This window comes from Python bivittatus, unplaced genomic scaffold, assembly GCF_059951505.1.
Source record: "Python bivittatus isolate LINGU-HERP-01145 unplaced genomic scaffold, Pbiv_v1 ctg000480_np1212, whole genome shotgun sequence".
Lineage (NCBI taxonomy): Eukaryota > Metazoa > Chordata > Lepidosauria > Squamata > Pythonidae > Python > Python bivittatus.
The window spans coordinates 32973696-33000988 of record NW_028277075.1 but is presented as its reverse complement, the minus strand read 5'-3'; the positions used below and the strand labels follow the sequence as shown (position 1 = coordinate 33000988).

At 37.9% G+C, this 27293-nt stretch overlaps 1 protein-coding gene and 1 non-coding gene across 5 annotated transcripts in view; both read right to left on the bottom strand.

The window, feature by feature from the left end:
- The window catches only part of CKAP5 (cytoskeleton associated protein 5), a 72795-nt gene that overhangs the window by 4172 nt on the left and 41330 nt on the right, over positions 1–27293 (bottom strand). For 3 of the 4 annotated variants that reach the window (XM_088145703.1, XM_088145702.1, XM_088145704.1), the window contains exons 24-43: positions 26668–26796; positions 25484–25678; positions 24734–24866; positions 23533–23621; positions 18208–18276; positions 17765–17890; positions 15975–16124; positions 15385–15588; positions 14746–14881; positions 13898–14091; positions 11376–11548; positions 9703–9876; positions 8864–8984; positions 6800–6979; positions 4853–5040; positions 3814–3889; positions 3295–3483; positions 3068–3205; positions 1907–1990; positions 951–1107 (exon numbers count right to left, since the gene is read on the bottom strand). In XM_088145703.1, the coding sequence (XP_088001829.1) occupies positions 951–1107; positions 1907–1990; positions 3068–3205; positions 3295–3483; positions 3814–3889; positions 4853–5040; positions 6800–6979; positions 8864–8984; positions 9703–9876; positions 11376–11548; positions 13898–14091; positions 14746–14881; positions 15385–15588; positions 15975–16124; positions 17765–17890; positions 18208–18276; positions 23533–23621; positions 24734–24866; positions 25484–25678; positions 26668–26796 (2905 nt within the window). The remainder of the gene's footprint in view (positions 1–950; positions 1108–1906; positions 1991–3067; positions 3206–3294; positions 3484–3813; positions 3890–4852; positions 5041–6799; positions 6980–8863; positions 8985–9702; positions 9877–11375; positions 11549–13897; positions 14092–14745; positions 14882–15384; positions 15589–15974; positions 16125–17764; positions 17891–18207; positions 18277–23532; positions 23622–24733; positions 24867–25483; positions 25679–26667; positions 26797–27293) is intronic. The other variant, XM_088145705.1, reaches the window with a different exon arrangement.
- Positions 8671–8781, bottom strand: LOC112542122 (small nucleolar RNA SNORD67). Its single transcript, XR_003085979.1, has one exon. It is a non-coding gene; the product is annotated as a small nucleolar RNA SNORD67 (small nucleolar RNA).

Here is a 27293-nt window from a genome sequence, read left to right as displayed (position 1 = left end):
GCACTGCCTTCTTTATAACTGAAATAAAACAGCCACGGGAAGTAACCATAGCACAGAATGTTCCTGTCTTTCCTGGGCATTCTGATATTTTCTCAGTGTTACAGGAAGAGGAGCCATGCTGACTGGCTGTTTAGATAGTAGCCGAATGGCTCTTTCTTGATTCAGAAAGTCTTTACTTTAAATATCTTTGAGTTTAATATTAATTAACAAGTCTACTGCTACAGCATGTGCAAAGTTCTAGTAATTCTGTTTTCGGAGACTACCTGCATAATGAGAATACAGTGGTACCTCTACTTATGAACACCCCTTCTTACGAATTTTTCGAGATACAACCAGCTCCGGCCCCAAAAATTTACCTCTACTTACGAACCGGATCCGCGGCCATTTTCCCTGCTGCCACGCGGTCGCGGCTTCCTGTGGGCGAGATCGCGGTAGCAAGGAGACGTTCGGTGAGGCTTGTGGTGTGTTTTGTGGCATTTGGAAGGTTTTTGAGGTTTAAAAATAAAATGCATATGTTTCAGAACTGTTTAGCCATATTTACATTGAACCTTATGGGGGAAATTTACCTCGGGGTTCGACCAAATTCGGAGGGCGGATTAGCTGTATTTACATCGAACCTTATGGGGAAATTTGCCTCGTGGTGCGACCAAATTCAGAGGGCGGAACGGATTAACCGGATTTACATTGAACCCTATGGGAAACTTTACCTCGACTTGAGACCAACTCGAGTTGCAACCAGAGTCATGGAACGGATTAAGTTCGTAACTAGAGGTACCACTGTATTGTGTAGCAGTCACTATAATTTTTAATTTAATGCCACACCCAGCCTGTGCTTTAAGAAACTTGATATACTACTTCTGAAATCTCTACCCATTCTGTTAACCCTGGAAAAATCTGATAGTTCCATCAAAACAAGAGCTATTGGCTATAAGTCAATGATATCAAATTACCTGTAGAAGAAATGCGCCCTTTGCCTTCCCTTTCCATTTCAATCAGCCGGAGACCTCGTTCTACATAGCTCTGGAAGAACTGTGAGGAGTTTTTTAAGAACGGCTCAATGTCTGCATCAGAATATTTTTTTTTATATTCATACAGCTCTGCCAGACCCTGTTTCAAAAACAAAAAGCCTCAGCTATTCAAAAGTTGTACGTATAAAAACAAGCATTATCTCTGAAGATGTAGGTCCTGGATGTTGTACACTACAGCCAGTTCAATACTATGGCTCTGAACTGAATGCCTTATCAGTTGGTCATTAGGGTTTCAAATGGGTCTTTCCCAGGCCTACTTTAAAATGTCAAAGGTTGATTTAGGTGTCCTCTGTTTAAGTTTCCGAAGGATAGCCCAGATGTTTATATTGGTCTGCAAAGTGTCACAAAAGAACTGTCCAGTTGATAGAGATGTGCAAAATGTTCTATGTATAGATCACAACATGCATGGAAGAGCAGATTCAGGTGGTTTGTGGCTGGATCCAAACATGCATGTCCCAGATACAGGCATTCCAGGTTGGAAAAAAGTGGAGAAAAAGTGAAGTGAGCAGCAGTGAAGAGAAGGTAAGGGGGAAAGAAGGAACTGGGATGACTGGGGGAAAGAGTGGGTGGTACAAGCTAGTTGGGTTATGCTGTGCTAAAATACAGGCACAGCAGTGGAAGGAAATGCTAGGACAAGAGGAGGTGTATGGCCTGACTGGGTGTTCAGCGGGGACGGGAAGAAAAGCACTGAAACTATTGTTCTACAAGTCCCATCTGAAAATTTTGGCCCAAACCTAGAACAATCAAGAGGTTCTGGGCTTCTGTTCAGCTGGACCATTATCCAGGATAGAATCAAGTGGGCCAAACCCTGAGCCGCTAGGGATTTGTTCCATATGCAGAAAAAAAAAATTTTTTTTTTGTCAATGCACACGTCTTACCTCTTTAGTGTTTTCTTTAGAACCAATTTTTTTAAATATCTCTGCTAAAATATCATTTACTTTGGCCTTTGGTGACTTTTCATCCTATAAAAGGAATTCAGACATTAGTCAACAAACCAAATTAAAAATCCAAATAAAAACAAAACAATGTACAGAAACAAACAAATGAAAAAATCCAAAGGAATGGAAATTTAAGCAACTGAAGCATCTTTAGAAACATGGGTGGAACACTATGACAGATAAACCAGATCCACAAAACGTAAAAGAGGAGGATAACTAGGACAGCATCTTCTAATTTAATTAAATAAGATAAACCACTATTCTAGAAAAGAAATCAGACAGCATTAATTCCTATTTATTAACAATAGCAAATATAGTGATTTCAGTTTCACCAGTAGCAGATTCTGAATACTATGACAGGGTTCACAAATATTATCAATAATATTGTACTATACAGACCTGTACCATATTGCACAAGCAAGCCCCAAAAGGCCACATGTAAATATAGTAGTCCGAAGGCACAAAGATTAAAAGAAAGGAAAAAGCTAGCCATCAAACATTGCCACTCAGCAGTAGACAAGTTTGATAGCTGTACCATACTGCTTTGAGAACTATGAGTGCTAACCAGAACAAGAAATTAACCTTGTAATTATGGCTTCCCCAAACATAACACACACACATCTCTCTTGAACATCACTTCATGCAAGGCTTCCTTTTTCCTTGGCAAGTACAATATCATAGATGGATATATGGTGCTCTGTGCTGTAATCAATCTCCTTTTAAAGAAGTCAAAGTGACCACCTGAGTTTTTTTTAAGACGTGTGTTAGAAATGTTATAAATAAATAAATGAAAACAAAAGAGTAAACTGATACTTTACAGGAAGTAGCCATGTTGCCCAATTTGTATACAGCCTGAAATATATTGTATCTGCTTGTGCAAGAGATATTCTGTTGCTAATCAAATGTTCCCCTGCATCTCTTGACATCCTAATCCAGCCACCTCATCAGAGAGCTTCTTCAATCTTCTGTGTGATCAAGACTAAAAGTCCAATACAGCGGGAATGATATAATTCACAAAGATTCCAACTGTGTACTCAGAAAATTAACTAGCTTTATAGATGACAGCTATTTTCTTTCTATTTTAAAATACAAAATACTTACAATACGGGAAGCTCCTTTTTCTGTGCCTTTATCAGATTTGCTTCCAGTTTGGTCCAAGGAGTGTTTCATCATTCTGCAGAGATGAGCCTCCAACTCAGATTCATTCTTGTTATCTATCATCGTTAGATGATCTAAAATCTAGAAAAGAACATGGTATCTTTTAGAGAGAATCTTTTAAATATTCCAGAAAACTATTCACATGTTTGGACAAATCCATTTGGTCTCACCTTGGGTCCCTTCAGTTTGCATAATGTATGAATCAAGGTCTTTAGAGTCCGTATTGGGAATTCACTTTTACACTGCTTTAGTTTTTCTTTTGGAAACACCTTCATAAAGATGTGAATGTCCAACATGATTCGGTCCAAGTTGATACTGTTGATAGTTTCAGGGAGAAGTCTTACCATCCTCCATAAGCACTTGGAGAAAGGAGAGAAGAGAAATGTTTACAAAGAAAATCAGTTACTTATGGAAAAGTATATCCTAATGCAGATTTGTCAGTGCCAAACGTGATGTTTTAAAAGCTTAAAATAAATGCCCATGAGCAAACCAAGTGTTTACTAGTCATTAAGACACCAACTCTTTTAACAGAGGCTTTTAAAGCTTTAAGTTTTCTTGCTAAGCATATCTATTAATGACAGTATATCACACTAACTTGAATTCATATTGCAATTTTTCCAGTAGAAAAGTATTAAGTCTATAATTATGACTAGCCATTTCACATCTGAAAAAAACAAACATATACTCACTTTCATTACAAGTTCTGAGAACTTGGGAGAACTAGCAGTTGCTAATAGACTGTCCTGGAGTAGAACAAGCAGGGCACTAGAAGAATTAAGTAAAGTAGCATTATTTATTTATTTATTTATTTGATTCATATGGCTGCCCATCTCACCGTGGTGATTCTGGGTGGCTAACATTTAAAACTGTAAAAGAAATAACATAAAATTACAATATAGGTAATAACAACTAAGATAAAAGCCAATCTGCCATAAATCAAGGAACAATCTCACAGGCTCCATCTAACAATGTAACCCCCATGCCCAGGAACACCCCAATGTCTTCAAGGCTTTGCAAATTAACATTAATTATACAAATCTTGCAGTTACACAAAATAACAAAGCAATAATTATTTTAGCAAAGACAACTGTTTCTTGCACGAAGCCATACAATTTCTTGCACAACATCAACTGGGATTTAATTCAAAGCAAGAAAGCAAACTGGTTAATATTTTCAAAGAAAAGACTGGACTATTTTTCAGATTATTTTTATTATGTCATACATATTTGAAGAGGAAGAAGACACTTAATGATGTATTCTCATCATGAAAAGATTCCCAACCTAATTTGCTTTCCTCAACCATTGCAAGCGTTGTATACATTCTCACAGAGAAGCAGCAAGGTACCATACAGGGGGTGTAATGCTTGGGATTTTACATGGGAGATTGTTCAAAATACAAGGGAATATGAACACAACACTTGTCTGCAACTCATGAAAGCATCCATGCCTTTTTCCAAGACAACATGGTTATTGCAGGGAGGCTTCCACTGCAGCCACACAATTATGGAAACGACATGGGTGCTTTAATGAGTTATAGACAGTGCTGCATTTATGCTCCAAAGCACCTCTTCTGAACTGCATCTGCTCAGCTTTACTAAACTACTGTAATGAAGAACAAAAGTATTTCATCAAGCACGTGTTGAAATATTAGTTAGTGTTAAGTGCTGTGGCAGAAGGTTGTACTATGAAAAAAAAAGACTTCTTTCATCTTATCATCAAGCTATTTACCTCAATATGTTGGTTTGGTCAGATTTCTCTAGAACTTTTACCACCAAGAGATTGACAGATCTGATAACCTGTTGGCCTTCCTCTAGATCTTCAACCCTTGAGTCCAGCATTAAGGTAATGAGGCCGTGCATCAAATCCTTCAACACTCCTGCAGAAGCCTCCCTTGCCAAGCTCTCAATCTGGAATAACTGTCAATTGAATTTAAGTGTTAGATATAATTCTCTCTTCTGAATAAAACTTAGAAGTCTCAATAACCCCTTCAGAGCCCCAATATCTGGCTGGTCACCGTGGGAAAACAACGTTGGATTTTGCTTGACTTCTTGGTAAGCCTGTGTTTTGAGAAAGGAATACACTTAGCAGTGTTAATGAGCAGGAAGAATTTGTGGAGCAGGACTGAAGAGAAGAGCCGGCTTTACATGCCAGCCCTGAAGAAATATGGTGGCAGACCACCACACAACAATAAAACACAAACTGTACCTCCTCTTAATGGCATGGCTTCTACTTTAAAGAATGTTGATGTCAGATGATTGACACTGCAGCTGAAAACTGCAGCAGATTAGAACAGGGCTTTAGGAATTGCACCAAGGTTTCTGGGAAGCTGCATTTACTCATCCCTGAAGGTAGCACTTCAAGGTTCAAAAGACTAATATATGTAAAACATCTAGATCATTTACCGAAGCACATTTAAAAAAAATAAAAGATTACATTGTGGACTCCCTTTCCTTACAATCTGAAACCATTTATCTTTTTTCCCAAACAAGTATATAGTAGATAAACATTATGTTATCAAAAAGTCATTAGGCTTCCAGGAACTAAGTTTGTGAATTGTTTCTGGTAATTCCTGAAATACAGGAAGAGGATAATGAATAAAAACATGCAACTTGGACTATGTATTGAGCAACAATCAGATAGATGGGGATTTTGTAACAGTATGTTGCATACAAGATTGAATGATACATACAAGATCTGTCTGACAGCCAGCAGTGCAAGGGTAGAGGTTGAAATTCTTATTATGTTTCTGCCCTTTTCAACTATTTGGGGGATTTAATTTGTTTGTATACAGGAGAATATGCCCCAGTATATACAAGCCTATCTGGTTAAGCAAGATAAGATCTAGAATAAAAATCATTTTCTGACAAATATTAGAATATTCGTTTCTCCGAATTCATCTCTAACACAAGGCTACATGTTAGAATAAACCATAATTGGACACTTCACATGAAAGTTTGTTAAATTTTGTTCTGAGGAGCATCTTGGTTAGGATCTGAAACTGGTAATAACGAAAGAGTGCTAGTCATAAAGATATATATATATCTTAATGCAAGAGACAAGGAGATTAAAAGTATACGTTTTATTTATCCCCTCAGCTCTGGAATGTCTACCAAATAAATACTATTGATTTCAACACTTTTCTCTCAGGCCCTACACTAGTTATAATTTTTTTTTAGACAAGAAAGTTCAATTTCAGAAGAATGTACCCTACTGATAGCCATACCCTAATCTATGCCAATTCTTAATCTTAAATTCTTCCTTATACTGAAATTTGGTGGCATTTTTCCTTTGCCAAAATTAACAGTGTCATCACTCGAGATGTCCAAGACTCATTAAATCTTAGTCAGGAGCCAGACAATAAATCTACTTAAAGAGGAAAATATACTGTACATCAAGCAATCTAAATGCAGGATAAATTAATTATATCTACTCTAGGTATAAATTAATTTATCCTGCATTTAGGTTGCTTGATGTGCAATATATTTTCCTCTTTAGATAAATTTATACCTACTCTAAAATAAAATAATAAATTTTACATAAAACAAATATAAGTAATAAATAAAATAAATTAATACCTAGGTATAAATCTAGGCACAGAATAAATTCTAGGTATAAATAAGACTGAAGCTTTTGCTCATTTTACAGTGACAAAAAAAGTAAATAAAGAACACTTACTGAAATCATGTTTCCAATGATGCAACTGTACAACTTGACTATTTCATCCTTGTCCAGTTTCTCATCAGCCATATGAGTATTGTAAATGAGTCGGAGCTGCATGAATGTAGCTATTAGGAACTGGTCAATGTGGCCCGACATCGCTTCTGCTTTGTCCTCTTGTCTCAGAACCTCATCAATCTGCAAACAGACATATTAGTTATTTTTCTTCACACGGCACAGCATTCGTGACGCTGGCATGCACTATTTTCAAAGGTATCACAAATCTCTCTTCTTAACTATTATTTTATTATGTTCTACTATTCTGTTTCAATTCTCTAAGAATCCCTAACTTTGCACACAAACTATCTTAGTATATTAGATGAAACATCAGATAATGTTGCAGTGCCAGCCAAAACTAGTTATCTCTATATTATCTATTCTTAACAAATTCTGCAGCCTTCATACTTCAAAGAGTCTGTCTCAAATATGTACATTACTGCAAAAATAAGAGTTCATTTTTTTCCTGCCGTTGCAGTGATTGTTAGCCCTACAACAATGCAAGAAGCTGAATTCACCCATGAGCTCGCTCCTTCCTTCCTTCCTTCCTTCCTTCCTTCCTTCCTTCCTTCCTTCCTTCCTTCCTTCCTTCCTTCCTTCCTTCCTTCCTTCCTTCCTTCCCTCCCTCCCTCCCCTCCCCTCCCTCCCCTCCCGTTTGGAACGGCTGAGAAAGAGTATTCCTCCTCTTGGAGACAGCAGAGTAGGAATGATTGTTACTCTGCTGTAAACCTCAGTTCAGGTACAGGTAGACTGAGGAAAGAGTTATCAAATCTTATTCCAAAACTCACAACCAGAGGACAGAGAGAAAGGAATAAAATGTAATGAAAAAGGAATTCCTATATTTGGTAAGAAAAGAATCTCATCCACTCCAGTGTGCATTCCATTTCTGAGGCACCGATCAATATTATTGGCAAGGAAGTAGAGAAGGAGAAGAGAAGAAAGCAAACAGAATACTGGATGCTTATCATGAGGATTACTTCTGATGTATTACGATGGACGTAATCAGCAATGAGTGGAAGACATGGTAAAAAACAATCTAGCAGCCTGACCTACAGGTATTACTTTCTTAACGTGGTATATTGCCAGTCTCTTGGCAGTTTACATTAAAAAAATTATAACAAACGTTCTTAATAGGAGACATTTTATCTATGAAAAAAGGAATTATGTAAGTCGCCAGGAGACTTTTCAGATGTGGCAGCCTAGAAATATGCTTAATAAACAGACAGACAAACTGAATGCTCCACAAAAGCCTCCTCACCCATTTCCTCCAGCTCACTCTATTCAGCCAGAAGCCAAGCCCATGCCAGCCCATTCCCCGCTGCATCCACCCAAATACTTCCTGGAATGGAAGGTTCCTCAGCTGGTTCTGAGCTGGCAAATGAGGACTCTGCTTCAAGGCCAAGTAGACTGAAACCCAAGTGGTAGAGGAACAGGCATTTGATTTAAAGCCCAATAAGATTAAATAAATATTATCTTGGGAACAGTATTGTCGGATGCCTCTGGGCACCAAAATGAAAATCAGAGAATTGTCTGGAAGGTGAGAATGTTCTATGTTCTTGCACTTGAACATAAGCATTTTCTTTTTCTTTACCACAATATGTGGTGCTGGCTACCAGCTTGGGCGGCTTCAAAAAAGGGTTGGATCAATTCATGGAAGTCATGGGGATCAATAGTTATTAGTCTTGATGGCACTGTGACTGCCTCTGCAGGCCATCTGCTGGGAGATGGGCTTTCTTGTGCAGTTGCTGGCCGCTGTGAGAACAGACTGCTGGATTAGGTGGACCAGGGGTCCAATCCAGGAAAGACTGCTTATGTTCTTTCTTTTTGAGAAGTGCGAGTCAGATGGCCCCTGTGCACTTAGTTATGTCATCAAGACATTTCAGAGTGGAGCATGTATCACCTGACACTCAGCTCCACCAAATGTGCAACTCATCACTCTCGCAAATAATATGTTGAGCTGTTAAATGGTAGTTGCTGGCCCTCAGGAGCACTATGTTGCTGCCAACTACAAAGAATTCCACTTACCTGTGCTAGAGCTTGGATACTAGTATTGATATCACCACTGGCTACCTGGGAGATAACAAAGTTGATAGTAGAAGCAGTATTGCTGTGCATGTCATCAAAGTGTGGGGAGACAGCACGGATCCTGGATGGAGAACAATCTTATAACTATTGGAAGACAGTCCCTCCCAACCCACCTCCAAAGTATCACCTGCAAATTTCATAGGGAGTCTTAACTTAGTTGAGAAAAACAGAATATGCTATTGAAAAAATGCACACGGGTAGGAGATACAAATGGCTGCCGATATAGCTAATAATTAGATGCTGCTTGCCTGTGGAATTTTTTTTGTAACACCTGAACAGGGCTTCTCTCATTCTTTTTCTTCCCTGTCCAGTCACCTCTTTTCCTTGTCTTATCTCTGTCTAGTTTTGTTCCTCTCCTCTTTCCTTCTACCTTTTCCTGTCTCCATCCTGTGTGTTGGTTTTTGTGTGTTTTGCATGTTTGCTGGAAGAAAGGATAGGGAATATATATGTACGCATGTACTTATTTAATTTGTATGCTGCCCCTCTCTCCTGGAAGGTGACTCTGTGTTTCTTCATATATGAGACAGTGGCTGGTATATGCAGATGAGAGAATCAATAAATTTTATAAATGGAATGCCCTGTTCAAATTAAATTTGTATTTATTATTTATTTAATGCAGTTATCACATAAATTAATACTGATTTTTTTTAGTTCTGACCCTTTCATTTATGGCTTCTGGAAGGTCTGGAATCCTGTACCACATTCATATGTGAGGAAGAACACTATACTTAGAATATGCACATAGTGCTCACAACAGACACAAAATTCCCCGCACTCACTTGGGTTCAGGAATCAAGACTGGTTCAAAGATGTCATCCAGTTTGTGCTGAACAAGTGCTGGCATTTCACATCGTACTGTGCCATTATCATTTTCTATTTCATCCAGATCCAGCTGAAATTCCCGGGGAACTGCATGCATTGTCTCTGAATGGCCACTCAAGTTACGGGCTTGGCTATAGAAATCAAGCAACATATTTTCCTTAATATTTCAGGAAGCCTACTCAGCAGGCTGCCCCCCCCCCACCCCAGAAGTGACATTCTGAGATCCCCATAAACTACAGATAGAAATAAAAGAAAGCATTCTTTTCCACATTATCTGGAACTTTGAAGAAGGGAGAACAAGTCCAACTTTATGTCGAAGAAATCACCCTGCTTTTCCAACATTCTCTGTAGTTCATGGAGAAATTAGGAAGTTACTTCCCTTACTACTCAGTTTTTAGAGGGCTTAAGGAAGCGAAACAACAAATAATGGCTGGCTATTCCAACATATCAAAATTTGTTGTCCCCAGTTATTACGTTTAAACCCAAGAACCCAAAGAGAACTAGTAATTTTGCAACTTTTATATTAACCAAGCAAAGCCCGTGCTCACCAGCAATGACCCTAACTATTGGAAATCTGTATTCTCTAAAAAATGTCCTTTGTTTCCCTTTCCCCTTCAGGTCTTGCAGCACAAGATATAAACCACCACATCATGTTAAAGAGAGAACAAGAAATTAGCAACAGTTTCATCCAGATGAGTCCAGTTTTTCTTCATATAGGGAGAAGGCATCACGTTAGGTTGCCTCACTCAATGACAACTTTCTCTGAATCCAGGATACTTCCAGCTCAGTGAGTTTTATACTCTTCAATTACAACTTGCCATTATGTCTTATTTTGTTAGGGATTTCCTACTAAGCAAAGCATTCTAGAACATAAGGTGTAACAAGAAGCGTTCTAGAAAGGATTATAAGAAGCGCATATTAAGCAGAGATGGACATATTAATTTCAAACTGGGTGATATCCAATGTCACCTGAATGGACTTGTGTGTGTGCAGAAGTACCTCCCTTAATTTTTTCTCCCAATGAATCCCTCAAAATATGCAGCAAAGTCTTGCAACTCTTCAGAGTGGATTTGGAATGGCACATGGGGGACTTACTAGGTTACTATAATTGCTATTTTAAAAAGAGATAACTGAGAATCAGATAAAAGTTTGCCTGATGGTATACAATAAATTTAATGACAGAAATGGAACTCCAAGCCAGATTTCTCAAATCCAACATCAGTTTTTCCCAGGACCCTAAAAGCTTTAAGAAGCTTTATCATATATGTGGAACTTCTTCCAGAGTATATTTAGGAACTAATGATTGGGAAAAAAGACAAAAATTGTAAGAGCCCTGCTACAAGGATTTAGTGGTTAGTACTTACATCCTATAAGTGCGATACATAATTCTGTCCATGGAGAAGCAGTGAAAAAAGGCACAATACCATTTAGAAAGCATTCAAGACATGACAAAACTGATGAAGAAAGGTTCAAACATTTTGCTTTGCAGTATTTTTTTTTTTTGCAGTTTGTGTCTCATGCACACAGCAATGATTAAAACAAAAGACAAACACAAGGCAACAGCAAGGTATGTTTTAGCACGCACTGTGAAAATGCTGCACACAGATGGCATTTTCTCTACGTAACATACTTGAGTTTGGAAGACATGTCTTCAGCTGCTCCCTTCCGCAGCATGTTTGCACTGGCGTTGGCATTCTGCATGCGCTGTGGTTTTTCATCTACCTGCCTTGCTAAAGCAGCATTTGGCCTCTTAGCCGACCGTTTTATTCGTTCCTCCAACATACTCATGTCCTTTTCAGAAAGCTGTACAAGAAGAACAACTTTAATGTCACGAAAGATTTGCCTCTAAGAATGCTCCAAAGCTTTATAATTTCTGAAAAGTAATGGATTAACAGTGCAGTTTACTTCCCAATACAGTCCTTGTACTTAGCAATTATTCATTCCTTCCCTTTATAAGTATAAATGTTTCCTAAAACACATCTAAATGTGAAAGTAAGCAAAGGCAGAGTCTATCATTTATTTATTACTATTTATCAATTTTTCTCCCTGATAGGCGTCAAAGGTGCCAACTCTCTGGTATGAACAATAAATTGAGAGAACTGGGAGCAGCAGCAACCATATGACGCTACACAGTTTCTCTCTGGAGACAACACTACATGCTCACAAGTCAGCATCCACATTTCTGCAATTTGCTTGGAGATCTATCCTCCTCAATCCAGTGTGCTGAGATAACTAGGCCAGCATATACTATCTAAGCTGTCAATTACCTCATTCTATGAAACAGGGATGGGCAATCTTCTTGTGGCCAAGAGCCAACATTAACATTTGGAGGATTGGAAAGAACAGTTTTTATCTATTTCTCACTGCAAAATAATGGGCAATGCTACTATCATTTTTCAGCAATCATGTTTGGAAGGTTTCTACCCTTCTCTGTATAGAAGATGTTCAAGCAAGAACAGATTACAATTAAAAAGGTATTTTGCCAGTGGAATACAAGAATTTTTTTCAGTGTTTGAATGAACCTATGGGGCGGTACAAACTTATCACTCCTTACAATAGTTAACCCATTTTGTTGACATAGTACTGCTACCTAGGGTCAGATTCTGGATGCTTCTATCATTTTCAGATCAACTCCCAGCCTAGGAAAGTGAATCTGAGAAACACTGTGTACCTAAAGCAGTAATTAAGTTGACTCAATTTACAACTTCCCAGATAGCTAACAAATTGCAAGATGAATATGAGGTTTCATATCCAAGTGCAGGGGTGTTATCTAAATTGGTAACAATAATTTGCCACGTTAGATTTTCAAAATGAGAAATAGCGAAGTAGTTAACAATCAGGATGTACCAATACATCTTAAAACTCAATTCAACAAAGATTAAAAAAAACATGGTGAGATACAGCATCACCATTAACACAGGTGTTCTCCCATTTTGCAGTGCCCCTACCTCCTAAAGTTTCATGTAGGACTGACCTTATCACTTTGATATTAGAAATTAGAAATCTGCTCTAAATACAATTTAACTAAAATTACATTGAAATCTTTGACAAAAGCAGTAGTTCTGAAATGTGAGAGAGACAGAGAAAAATAATTCCATGTAAGGAACTATCTTGGAGGTGGGTGGTACTTCTTGATAATTAAAGGTTTTAAAAATTGGTCCTGGTTGCTTTACTCAGAAAACTAAAGACATAACAAGAAATAGCTTGATATCCTACTTGAGTGTGGATGGTGAATGCTCTGAAAGAATTTTTACCTTGTTTACCCCCTTCCTCACCAAACATTTTGCTGATTTGGTGCATAACTAATTACAATAATTTTAAAATATTTATTAGTTAAGAGGCAACAGCTGAAGTTCTAAATTCATTGGTCACATTTCTGCTTAGAACTGGGTTATGTAAAACAATTTGTATCAAGAGTCCTACTGGTCTAAATAAGTATATATAAAAACTAGGAGAACTTCTCACCTATAACCCATAGTTATGCACATCAAGTTCTATTAAAAAGCAATCTAGATGTTTTGGTTCAAGTCTTTTCAATAAAATTAGAGCTAAGCCAAAAACTCACAATTTTCTTGCTCTTCCAGGACAAGCTGGCTTTCTAGAAAGCCCAAAGTGTAATCCCATCAGGGCTGTGGCATTCAAAGATTGATCCCTGACATACATCTCCAGGCTTTCCTTCCCACTTTATTTGGATATGCAGGAAACGTGAGTTTTGGCTTAGCTGCTTTAATGCGTGGAACAATTTAAAAACTGATTCTCACAAACTGGACTGAACTGGCTAAATAATTGTTCTGTGCAGATGTTTCTTTCTTTTACCAATGCAATTTCCTCCAACTCTTCACTTCCCAGTTTTCAAAACTATTTTGAACAAGATTTGTGGTAAACAAAGATCAACTAACTTTCCATGTTACTGCTACTGCAGATTTAACAATGAGTACTTGTTCTTCTACTATTTTGCCATTCATAGACATCTGAATGAAGAATTAGCTGTCAAATAAATAGCATAAAGTACGATTTATCTGTTCCTGATAATCAATATTCAGGTCAGCTGTGAAAAGCAGCTCTGCTGTGACTGCCTTTGCATCACTTCATCTGAGTGGTCCAATACATTTTAAGGATTTAATTATTTTCCCTTTATTTCTGTTTACTTACATTTCCAATCAGCTTGAACACCTGGTCCCCATGCACATTGTAAACAGTAACAATGGTATTAAGTGCAGCATTTCTGACTGTGTTGTCCCTGTCACCAATGTGAATTGCAATTTCCTTTAAGGCTTTGCCCGGAGTTGGCTGACACACATTCATGCCGTATGATTCAACCAGACACCCCAGCTCTTCCAAACACTCTAAGGAACAACAACAAAAGGAGATGTATATAAAACCCAAAGGCAACACCTATAAGATGCACAATAATAGGCTTCTCAGTAAAGTAAATGTTATTAAGGATAGGGGGAAAATGCTCTTTCATGATTAAAAGTCTCCAAGATTAAACTGGGGACCTCCTCTAAACGTATAAAATGGCCACTTTTGCCACTTATTAAACCATTCACTTTTATCATCAGCAGCCTGACTGGGTTTACTAGAACAGGTGTTAAAATTTTTTCATGACAACACTAACATAACTGTTACTCTGTATTATTTTTTAAAAAATAAATTCCTTCCTATCTCACTGCTTCCCATCCCACCCTCACACTTTATAGCATTGCTGCCTCTTTGTTGGTATGGTGACTGGGTCACTAAAAAAAGGCTCATTCTGCTCCCTTTGGAAATAATTATGGAAAGAGACTGAGTATATGAATGTGCACCATAGGCTGAAAACAACTGTCCACCCCTGCCGTCCTCCAATGCATCTGCCAATATTTTATGCATCCAGTGCAGAAACTTGACGTATCAGTATTTTAAGTGAGACATGCCCATTCCGTTATTTTCAGGACTGTAATGTAAGATACTGTGATCTGTACAACATATGACTGATAAACAGCTTATACTAAATGTCCCACCTGCCCGCTGTTTTGAGTTTTTTGACTTTGTCCCATCCATGATAAATGTGAACATCTTGCTGGCTGGATAGACAAGGCACATCCTGTTCAAAATGGCACGCACATCCCTCCGAATAACATCTTTGGGTTCCCCAACCTGAAACCAGAGATCAAATTTGGAGATTTAGAGAAATTGGAAGAACAATCAATATTCCTAGTATTCTCATCCAAGGCTTTCAGGAATCACATAAACCCCTAAGTTTTCAGACTGTGTATTCTTAGTCCAGAACATTAGGTAGTGACAAATACATTGGAGGAAACATGAGTGTACTTAACCTTGAGCATAATATGTGGAAGATGCTATCCTCTCACTTGCTCTGAGATTTCTGTAAATTAGAATCTTTTTTATTTTATTTATATATCAAATTTGTCATCGCCCATCTCATAAAAAAGTGACTCTTGGCAGTTTACAGAGAAGATAAAATTAACTAAAAATATAATATAAAAGTAGTCCTCAATTACAATATTGTCACAGAGGGAGCTGTAATTTCAGTTTGCTTTTAGTTACGTTCTGTGAGCAACAGTATCCAGATTTTTCATTCTACCCACTCCAAGAGGTCAAGGTACACCAAGTATTCAGCTTTTTAATATTTTGGATACCTTCAGGATAAGATAAGGGATGAAAGAAGTGGCTTCATTTTCAGTCAGGTGGTATTCTTCTTGGTTCAACATGGTAAACAGCAGCTTAAGATATTCCAGAGCTTTCATCAGAACACTTGTGTTGGTATCAAAGAACCTCAGAGTGAGCCACTTCAGAATCAGATCTAAACAGCTGATAACGCCATCTTTTTCACTCTCCAAGTGCTTGAGAGAAAAAGATTACAGTGCCAAGTTTTGCCAAAACAACAAAAAAAAAAGACAGGTTTTACAATAAAATAAAGCAAGAAATTGTATTTTAATTAAATGATCATCCAGTGGTTTTTCTGGTAACACAGGGACCAAGGACAATTGTTTTGTACATGCATAATTGCTACTTACATCAGTTCTGCTAATTAATTTTGTTTCATATGCTCATATTCAATGCCTTGATGGAAGACTGGGAGGCCAATACTAATTGCACTGTTGATATGAGATTATTGTGCAGAGCTCTAAATTGAACAGAGTATTTCCAAAAGTTGCATGCTCTAGGAAAACTTATATTAGCGTTCTTATTGTTTTGCTTCAGCACTTGCCAGAAAGCAACTCCTTACCTCAACCATTACACTAAGAGCTCTGTTGTGGTGTTGAAAATCTGCATGAAACATTTCATCTTGTAACCACCTGGCAACACAGCTAGACATCTGAGTCTTCAATTGCTCAATATATTCATCACGAGGAGTAGTAAAATTCCATTTCAAAACCTGAGGGAAGAGGGGAACACAACACTCTTCTTAAAAGACTAAAGACCTGTAACTTAACAGACCACAACTTAAATTCCATTTAAAATAATCTGTAAATTGTAAGTGGTATGTATATAGAGAGATACTATGTATGTGTGTAGGTGCTTTCCTTATTTGCTAAGACTACATTGTTGAGGCTCAGGTAATTTTTAATTTTTAAGTAACACTGATCCTCTTAACATAACGAAAGAAATTCACATTTACAGAAGAATGATTTTTTTTTTCCTGTATAGATTATTACTTGACAACCCAAAAGCACTGTGTGTTTCTCAATTTCACTTTTCTCCTTTCACAAAGTCTAGTTTGGTTAAACCTCAAGCAAGCACTCTCTAGCCACCTCACCTTTGAGACAGCCACAAAGATACCAGAATCATTGTTATTTTAAACTAAGGATAATTTATTCTTGTATCTGAACAACAGTGAGTCCAATTATTAAAAATAGGTTAATGCTTCCATCTTGACATATAGCTTATGTCAACTAGATCTCCTCTAGTTGGATATGTATTAGACATATTCCACCCTCTCACCAGTAGCTCAAGGAGGCTTATAAGAGTGTACTCTCTCATTTTATCTTACAAACACCACCTGGTGAGCTTTCATGGTGGACCTAGTTTTGGGTCTTCCTAGTCTAAGTCCTGAGAACCATATTATAACATGGATGCTTAGATGCATACATATGGAGTCAGTGGTTTGAGACTAGTTTCTGCATATTCATTTAGTGCAGTGTTTCTCAACCTCAGCAACTGTAAGATGTATGGACTTCAACTCCCAAAATTCTCCATGCTGGCTGGTGAATTCTGGAAATTGAAGTCCATACATTTTAAAGTTGCTGAGGTTGGAACACTGATCTAGTGCTAAAGCAGAGTTTGAAGCAGAAACCCTGAGCTGAAGAGGATATGTCTCCTTCTATTTTTGAGATTGCAGCCCTGAATACATAATGCATTTCAGGTCTGAGCCTGTTTATCCCATGTGCCTCACCACCAATTGATGCAGCACAGTACCTTAATTATATAATCTATAATGGATTTTTTTAAAAAAAATGCCCAATGCTAACATTAATCTTGTTACAGAGCAAGACTGACAATATTTTATGATTCTTCTACATTTTGCTTTGTGTGAGTAATCTTAGCAATCTTCCCATTAAAAAAAATAATAAAACATTTTTGTTATTATAGATACATTCCTTAATATCTGAATGATGAGACCCTTTCTCCCCACTGGACTTTTCCAACAGAATTCATTTGTTTTAAGTATAGTAATTTGGAACAAGTTCTGTAGATTTTCTAGACTATGCTTAACAAAAAAGAACAACAGAACAACTTCACATTCTGTATGCTTGTCCACTGAACTGAATGCTATTAATAACATTGGTAAGAATATTAGAGCAGAATACTTATTCTCACAATTAAGGGTATGTAACTTTAAGTGATCTCCACAATAAATATAACACATCTGTTGCCTACAAATAATGCAATTTAATACCTTACAAAGATCCTTAGGGAGATATCTAAAAGATTACCAGTATTAAACTAAATATGAGTTTAGAATAAGAATTAGTGTCTAATGCAGCCCATAGATCAGACATTGATTATTTCTCTCACCTTTAATCCTTTCTCATCTTTCATTCTTTGCTCTTTCCCATTTGGGACTAAAATAAAAACTGGACCAGACCTGTCATCATCATCTTTCAAGTTGGATTTGCTTGGTACCTTTTTCCCTTGTATACCCTAAGAAACAAAACAATAGTAAATTCATTCCCCCACAACCAAGCTCTTATCATCTAGTTTTAGACCGCAATCCATTCTGCATCCATACTTGGGACTAATCCCATTGAAGTCAATAGGATTTCCTTTATTTAGAACAAATCTACCCCATCAGCATGCAAATCAGGTATTTCACCTATACAGAAGTTTGTGTTAGAATGTGCACTGAAGACCTCAGGCATTTATTTAGCATAGTAAAGACAAAGGCCATAACAGTGTTTAGTGCAGCAAGTGTATAAAGGTCAGTGTACCAGCCGCTCTAAGTGGTACCCACTTATTACCTGTTTGATAACTTTGTTCTTTGTCAGATTATTATTGCCTTTGGTGAGGCCTGCATTTGCATCAGAATGCTGAAACAAGTCATAAAATGCTCTGTAGTTAATAGTATTGACCACATAAATACTTTTTAAAAAGCTTTTTGCTTCTGCATAAACATGGGTATAGAGCACAAGCACTCTGTTCCTATTTACTGACCATAAGTGAAGTACTACACATCTAAGATCACTGGCATGTAAATCATATTTAAAATCCAAAACTGAAGGCATATTTCTTGATTGAGGAAGAACTAAGTTAGAAGGGACCATTCCGGCCATCAAATTCCCTCAGTGAAGACCAAGAAGCTCAGACTACAATTGCCATGAGTGTTGCACAAGGACGGCTTCATTAGCTTGAGGTCTGCAACACTGAAGCTTTTTCATACATTGACACAAAAATCTCTAGCGAGTCAAAAATGAAAAATGAAGAGTACCACAATATACCATGAAACAAAAATTTCTTAAATAAAGCTTTACTATGAAACAGAATGATCTGCAAAATACAGCTGTAATACAGTCATTTCATTCTGCCATATAGTTGGTGGCATTTTTCATAACTAGAGCACTGTCTGATTTTATTTCTGGATTGATATTTTCCAAGATTATATCTAGGATGATATAATCTAGGAAACCCATCCCACTAATCCTATTAGCTGCCCAAATCCTGTTTTTCTTTTTCTGTCCTTTTCTAATTCACGTTCCTTTCTCTTTTGCCTCCTTGCCTGGCAGGGTCCTTGGCAAATCCTTCTTTGCCAAGCAGAGGGAACTTGTTTGCCTACTTGCTATCCTTCCTGTTCCTTGCCTGACAGAAAGATTCTTGCAGCAGGACAGACCTAGCCCTACTTCTTCCTTCCCTCAAGCCGTCCAGCCTGTCTTCCATGGCCAAGTCTCACCTCATCACTGGCCCTACCTGGAGAGATTTGGCATTGCCTCAGAAGCAATGCCTGCCAGAGTATGAATGTGGGCAAGGGTTCTTGGTAGTGGTGCTACTCAAGAGTTAGAAGCCTCACAGCAATGAGTGTGCAGCCGAGCCAACCAGGACCCATTGTTGTGAGACCTACTGAGCTGGCCAAGGTGTCTCCAAGCTGCTATTGCTGCGCTTCCTGCAGCACTTCCTGTGGCCCAATCAGTATATTTATGTGGTACTCTGTATCCTCTTCTTAAGGGGCAGGTACCCAATTTCCTAGAAAGTACTGTTGCAGGTTGCAGAAAATGAATTGGAGAGTCACCCATGGGCTGTGGACTGTACATGTGAGACCCCTGATTTAGATTCTGCTTGAACATATCCAGCAAAGGGGAGCTGGCCACTTTCTAAATAACTGGTTCCATTGTCAGACTTCTCTTACCATTAGGACAGTTTTCCTAGCTTGCAACCAGAATTCACTTTTCAGTAATCTGAGATAATTACTCTATAAACTGTGTTCTGGGATGACAGACCCCTGCCCTCCAGTGATACTGTATAGCTACTGAAAAGGGCTATTATATACACATGCAGTGATCTTTTCTTAAGGGTAAATATACACAGAGTGTCAGAATCCTCGCAAGATTTAATAGAAGATTTTAGTGTTGGCTAGTTGGTATTTGCTTTTTACATGCTGCGGTTCTGCCATTGTAAAAGGTGGGGGGGAATGGCGGGAAAATGGATGAAACACAGTTAGAGGCAGATGGCTCCTTATCACAGGCGCTGGAATGCTCAAGGCCATACCAGCAGGAGAATCAGGAGACTAAGGAGGCAAGGGGGGTGAAGGAGGAAAAAAGTAGAAAAACAACTTTTGGCGTGCACAGGCCTAGTCTTAGCAAGATGTAATGATCTGCCACCTGCTACTCCCAAGTCCAGTAACTTCTCTTGCAACCACCTCATTAATAAGTTGCATAAACACTCTAGGTGCCCCTTTTAATCCGAACGGCATGATTTTATACCGGAAGCACCCCAGGGGCAATTAAATGCTGTTTTCCATTCATCCCCCTCCCGGATCCTCACCCGGAAGTAAGCATCCCTTAAGTCCAGCTTTGTGAAAATTTTCCCTTTGGATAAATGGGCTAACAGGTCTTTCATTAGTGGCAGTGGGTATCAGTTGTCTACACAAATGGCATCCAACCCAGGGCTTCTGGGTATGAACTGGTTGAAAAGAAAAAACCTAGAAGTGAACTGGGAAGACAAGATTTTGTGTTTCCCAAAGGAGGGAGGCATGGAAGTTAAAGGAATTACCGAGACGTTGTCGGAGGGGGACATGGGCGCTGCAAGTGGGGAAAAGGCAGTGGAGGCTGCAACCCGGATTCCCAAGCAGTACCGCGACCTGCAGGAGGTGTTTAGCGAACGGGAGTCAGATCAGCTACCCCCCATTGCGCCAGTGACTGTGCTATAGAGATTGAGCCTGGGGCTAAATTCCCAAGGAAGAAAATGTACTCTATGACACCAAAGGAATTGACGGCCTTGCGGGAGTTCATTGATAAGAATCTAAAGCGGGGCTTTATTGAATCTACGCATTCTCAGATCACTGCACCAGTGCTTTTTAGGGAAAAGAAAGATGGTTCTTTACGTTTGCGCATAGACTATCGGGGGCTGAATTTGTGTAGACAACCGATACCCAATGCCACTAATGAAAGACCTGTTAGCCCATTTATCCAAAGGGAAAATTTTCACAAAGCTGGACTTAAGGGATGCTTACTTCCGGGTGAGGATCCGGGAGGGGGATGAATGGAAAACAGCATTTAATTGCCCCTTGGGGTGCTTCTGGTATAAAATCATGCCGTTTGGATTAAAAGGGGTACCTGGGGTGTTTATGCAACTTATTAATGAGGTGGTTGCAAGAGAAGTTACTGGACTTGGGAGTAGCGGGCGGCAGATCATTACACAGAGCCTATGTGTGGTAAAATAGGTAGAGATCAGTTCAAGAATAAATGGTGCTGAATGAATGTGGATTGGATACAAATGTCCATTAAGAAAGTATGTTGAGATGGTTGGTCACAAAGAGAGAACGAATGAGGATCAATTTGCAAAGAAATATATGAAAGAAGAGTGAATGTGCTGAGAGGAAGCAGAAGACCAAGAAAGTTGTGGTTTGAATGAATTGATGAGATCCTGAAAAACAGAGAGGTAAGATGTTTAAAGTACAAAAGGCAATGCATGAACTGATATACGGACATCGTGGATGCAACTATGATTTGCAAGAATAGATAGGCGTAGAGGTATAAGTGAATGGTGTAGGGATCAACTAGTTTTAAAAATTTATTTTCTATTTCTCATCTCATGTTTTTAATTTCTTTGCCTGTTTCTTACTCTTTCTTTCCATAACAATGCTTATCCTGAAAAGAAACAACATGATGGGTATGCATGTATTGTACATATTCTATAATGTTAGCCTACTTTCACTCAATGTTGTCTGCTAATTATATATGAGTATGCCCTCCACTTCTTTATTCAAGTAATCAATATAAGTGTTGAAGTGTACAGGTGTCAGGCCCAAATTTAGTGGCTTCCCACTTAATATCTCCCTCCAGTTTGATAAGTACTCTCTGAGCACTATTTCAAGTTACTCAGTCAAAAAATGAGATAGTTACTATTTTGGTAAGACTTGGTTTTGCTGAGCTCTAGTTCTCATTTCATTTTGTCAGGATACTTATACATTGATCCATTTATGATCTACTTTAGAACTGATGTGAAAGCAATTAGAAAACAATGCAGTTATTCACCACGGGTTTGTCAAGATGATATACATCATATTATCTGTTTGGATTGCTAGAACGGTTTCCTAAATGGCATTTCCACAAAAGTACTCTTAGATATTTTAAAATTAAAGTCTCGCTCAAGGCAAGGTCAACTCCTTGTGACTACATGAACATGTTAATGTGTTCCTGGCAAAAATATTCTCATGTAAGCAGTCAAAATTTTGAAGTTACCTGTCTAAGACAAACTAATTATATGTGATCTATTTTCCAGTAGAAGGACTGAAACAGCCAAATATCCAGTAAGATCACCTGCAGATTTCTTAATTTCCAAAATTAAATACAGCACAGCACTAAGACCACCTTACTTTCACGATTCTGCCCATCCAGTCTGGTCAGCAGGATAGGGCCTACTGAGAATCCCACTCTCCTGAAAGATCTATGGAGCTGGGTCGAATTGACAAGCCTTTTTGGTAACAGCCTTTACACTAAGGAACACTCTGCCTCAAGAAGTGCATCTGGCCATGACTCTCTTTTCATTTAGAAAGACTTCGAAGACTCTTGTTTTCCAGCAGGTCTTTTGGAAGTAATATGACTGTTGGGCAACCACTTATTATGTTAAATATTTTATATCATATTCTTTGTTTTATTTTTTTTCTGCTTTTGCTTATTGTGCATCATGCAGAGTCCTAGGGATTGCAATGGTATATAAAAATTGTTAAATAAATAAACAAACAAATAAGCATGCCAAAGCTTAATTTAAAGCTAATGCAGTATCATCTGAGCTTCAGGATGTATGGAACTGATGGTTTTTAAACAGTTTAGTTACTGGGCTCTAGGGATTCTCTCTGAGTTCTTATTACAAGAAAAGCGGTAAGGGCTACCCATTAGCCCAAAATATCTACTCTCACTGGCCACAACTTTTCCAGGATTCTGCTAAAGTTCTTTTATAGCCTAACATTTCAAAGTCCCTTTGGCTTTTTTTTAATTGGAGGGATTTTAAATTTTCTGCAAACAATATTCTCTATTGCATAGCAATATTGGAAAATAGTGCCTTTTCCCCCTCTTTTTTTAATCTGTTCAATCATGTCCGATTCTCAGAGACTGCCTGAGTCCCTGCAGTTTTCTTGGCAAGGTTTTTCAGAAGTGGTTTGCCATTGTCTCCTTCCAAGGGCTGAGAGAAAGTGACTGGCCCAAGATCACTCAGCTGGCTTTGTGCTTAGGTGGCACTAGAACTCAAGCCCTCTCAGTTCTAGCCTGATGCCTTAGGTGCTCCAACAAACTGGTTCTCTTATACCATAGTCTAAAATGGTTATAGTATTGGACTCCCATTCCATCTTCCTTTAAACAGCCTAGATTAGAGACAAAATTTACTTAGTAAGGAGTAATTTATTTTTCTTAAGGCACCATCAACTTTCATGAAATCATTCCTGATGCTATTATGTGTTGCCAAAACAGAACTGGAATCCAATGTACTACTTTTTTTTTTTTAAGATATTCATCCTATTGATACCTAGAATACTACCACAAAACAACTATTAAAACTAAAACTGAATTTATACATTTTATATCTAGATACTTTACATCTACCTGGAATCACAATTTCCTTTATTCTGAAGAATTTACCTTGGTTTTAGGGGCGCTTCCTCCTGTTTTGGCTTTTTTGGCATCAGGTTTAGTCTCCATTGTGCTAGATAAATAATCCTCACTGGAACCTAAGAAATAATTGATAGTTTATGCTACATAGGATTGGGATCGAAACTACAAAAAAACTTCTGCCAGTCCACAAAACATGCTATAATTCTCAAGCTATACTTTAAACTATTAATTAATTGATGTAAACTTAAAAATATTTTGTACATGGAAAAAAGGTGCTCATTTAAAGGTAAACACGTTTTGATTCAAATAGAGCTTGAACATGCATAAAAGAAATATTTACCCTGGAGCTTAGTTTCTTGAAAAACAAAATTGTGAGATATATTATTTTTAAAACTCCCTAGAACCCTCTGAAGCAGCAAAGTAATACATACTGAAGTTTTACACAAGAATCAAGAATTGAATAATAAAATTAATAATTTATTAAATTTATGTGCTGCCCAACTCCTAGTGATTCTGCAATTTAATGATTGCATTCATTCAACATGTTTAATGTGGTTATGGAATTAAACATTTTCTGGATTTACTTAATACATTGAACCACAAACAAACCAAACAGGCTAAATTTTCACTACAAGTGTTGTTAAATATGTTCTGAAAATACGATGCCCACATATCTAAATACACATATCTAAGTAATTAGTCTATCTTAATCATTTTTCATGTGGCTGTGGCTTGATTACTCCATATATTTATTGTATAGTGAACCTTTTTTTATTTTAATGTGAGTCTGGAGAGTTTTAATGATAAATAAGGTATATTAATGAACAGAGTTCATTACTGGCAGAATACTGGGATGAATCATCTGTAAACCTCCCATGTTTTGAATCAAATGCTGCAGGAAAAGTATGTATATTAAAAGGAAAACAAAAGCTGTTTCATATCTACTTAATTAGAACTGGAAAATGTGGAAATTATTCAGATAATTCTGACCATCTGAGAACATGCTTTAAAATCACGGCATTTTTGCCAGACACTGAACTACCTTGACTGTAGTTAACCTACTTTAGTAAACTGATACGCATCAGTTGGATCCTATTTATTACTCCAAAGTTCTCCAATGCTTGGCATTTAGCTTTGATTTGTATGACTGTTCACAATGAAACACTAATCTTCCTTAAAACTGGGGTTCTCTCAAATGGGACAACTTAATGAGCTGTAGAAAAATTACCTGATGCAGCTTGAGATTTGGCTGGAGCTGCTCCCGCTGTTCTGGAAGATGTCTTAGTTGTTGGAGCAGGTTTGGCAGGCATATTGGCTTTAGCTTTTTCAAGCATGGCCAGTACTTGATCTTTAGAAGTTGGCTAAGAACAAAAGTTAGTGCTTATGCATCTACGTCTAAGCCACTTAATCAAATGTCCACAAGCCAAACTTTCTCTTCTCTTCTAGGTTTTTAAACAGAAATTAATTTTTGTAAACAGTTCCATGCATGTCAGGGCAAAAGAAACGGTAGCTACCTACAGCAGGGGTGGGCAACTCAAGGCCCACGGGTTGTTTCCCACCACTCTAAGTCTGCATTGCATTGAATTATATAACAAAATGGCTACTTTTTATACCATTTTTGCCTCCTCCCCTAAAATATACTTCCCCAACTACTCTCAAAAGTGGTTCAAAATCATGTCACCAAAGTCCTGCCATATCACCAGATGTTCCTAAAGCCCTCCAGAGTTGCAGCCTCAACTGCTCAAAAGCTGCCCAACTCCAAATTATAGTTTTAGATAGATAAAAACCAATATGCAGAAGTGTTAGGCTTCCCTGTATGCAAATCCAGATCATTAAAGCCATTTTGGAAGTCCTTAATTTCCCAGAAACTCATTCATGATATTACTTGCATGTCTGTATACGATTTGTTCCCACAGCTATTTATACTCTCTTAGCTGTATGGCAATGTTTCCTCAGAAATTATTAGTATTTGCTATACCTTCAATTTGCCAGTGGCTTTGGCCATCTTCTCAAAACCCAGATGCATCATAAAAAATGGAAGAGCATCTTGTGCCTTTTTACGGACATCTCCATTTCGATCCTCCAGGCAAGAGTACAGGTGAGGCACACATAAAACTAAGTCTGATGGGGCAGTACGGAGAGTGGGCAACTTGTCAGCTAGCCAACCTAAAAGCTAAAGTTAGGAAAGATTACTAGAAAAGGACACATTGTGTTCTGAGTAGAGATTAAATTATACAAATATGAGTACATTTATAGGTTCTAGGACAGCATCTGATATTTTACAGGACAATGTTGCAACATCTGTTTACACTATACATTTATGTGTGAATAATTAAGACTGTGGTGGCATTTAGGGGCCAACAAAATACTGAGCTAACAGCCAATTAAACTGGTATATTCCAAATTACATATCCACTAATCTGCTAATGATTGATCTGGAAAATAAACTGAATGGAAGGGAGCAATAGCTGGCTGACAGACACCACAAAGAGCAGGCTACTAGGGAGGATAAATAGAAACAGTATGTTGCTTCCCTTGGCTTTTTTTTTTTTTTTTTTTTAAGAATAAAACACTTTTTAGGGGAGGGATTTTATGAAAAATTTTAGAGAGGCAATGAGGGCAATCTAACCCACATACAAAGATTTGACACATTTCTAGTCAGTTAATGTATCTCTCTTACTTACAGTATTGGGATAATAACTAAGCAAGTGGGCACTGACACCGATTCAAGATGCTTCTCTTCATAACCAAAAACATTATTGTAATTATCTTTTAAATCCTGGATAGGTAAACTCTTTTGGCCAGTGATCATAATGAGAATGTTAACAACATACTATGAGGTTTTTCACTAACGGGAGAGAACTTATCTATTCAAAACCAACTGCCACAATGGGTGTAGTTAGTCACAAAACACCCACTTATCAGTGTCTTCGTTTTTTGTCTTGCTCCTCCTCAGAACCACTTCTGCTCAGAACAGAACCGCCACATTTTGGTTTGTGCACAGAAGCAGCATGCTCAAAACACACATATTTTGGTCTGGGCACAGATCAGCTGAAATAAGCTGTACTATGTATGGATTGTTTTGCACATCCCTACCAAACTGATACTTCTTCCAGGATTATAGTACAAAAGCAAACTGATTGACATGACTAAAATCCTCACCTCTTGCCTTAAAAATGGATTCTCTTTCTTGAGTTCTTCTGACAGATCCTCCCCTTCCAACCACTCTTTCATGCCTGTCTGCTCGGTCCAAGCATTCACTGTCGCTAAGGAAGCTGCTCGTACATTGCTCTGGAAAGGGGGAGGGGAAAAATAAGATATAATATATACACACACAACTACACAAATTTATGTATGTTCCAGAAAAGTGAGAAAGTCAACCAGGTAAGGTCTTTGCATCCATCCATCCATCCATCCATCCATCCATCCATCCATCCATCCATCCATCCATCCATCATTTATATTCAGTGCTGCAAAACAATCATAGTTTAACACCTTAGAGACAGGATAATTTTCCACTGAATTTCTGAGGTGCAAATTTAATGCAACAGAAGAATTGCATGAATTAAGCTCAAGAAGGTACATACTCTCAGGGAATATAGATCTTTCAAGCTACTTTCCCTTTACACCTCAGAAATAGGATAGGCGATAAATTAGATACAAATCCAAAGGTATATCTGAATGCATATATATTCTACCTGTATTTTAGCACTTTCAAATGAAAAGTCATTTGCTTTCCTTCAGTTTTCCTCTTAGACCCCAGCAAGTTGTATCAATGCTGCACTTTA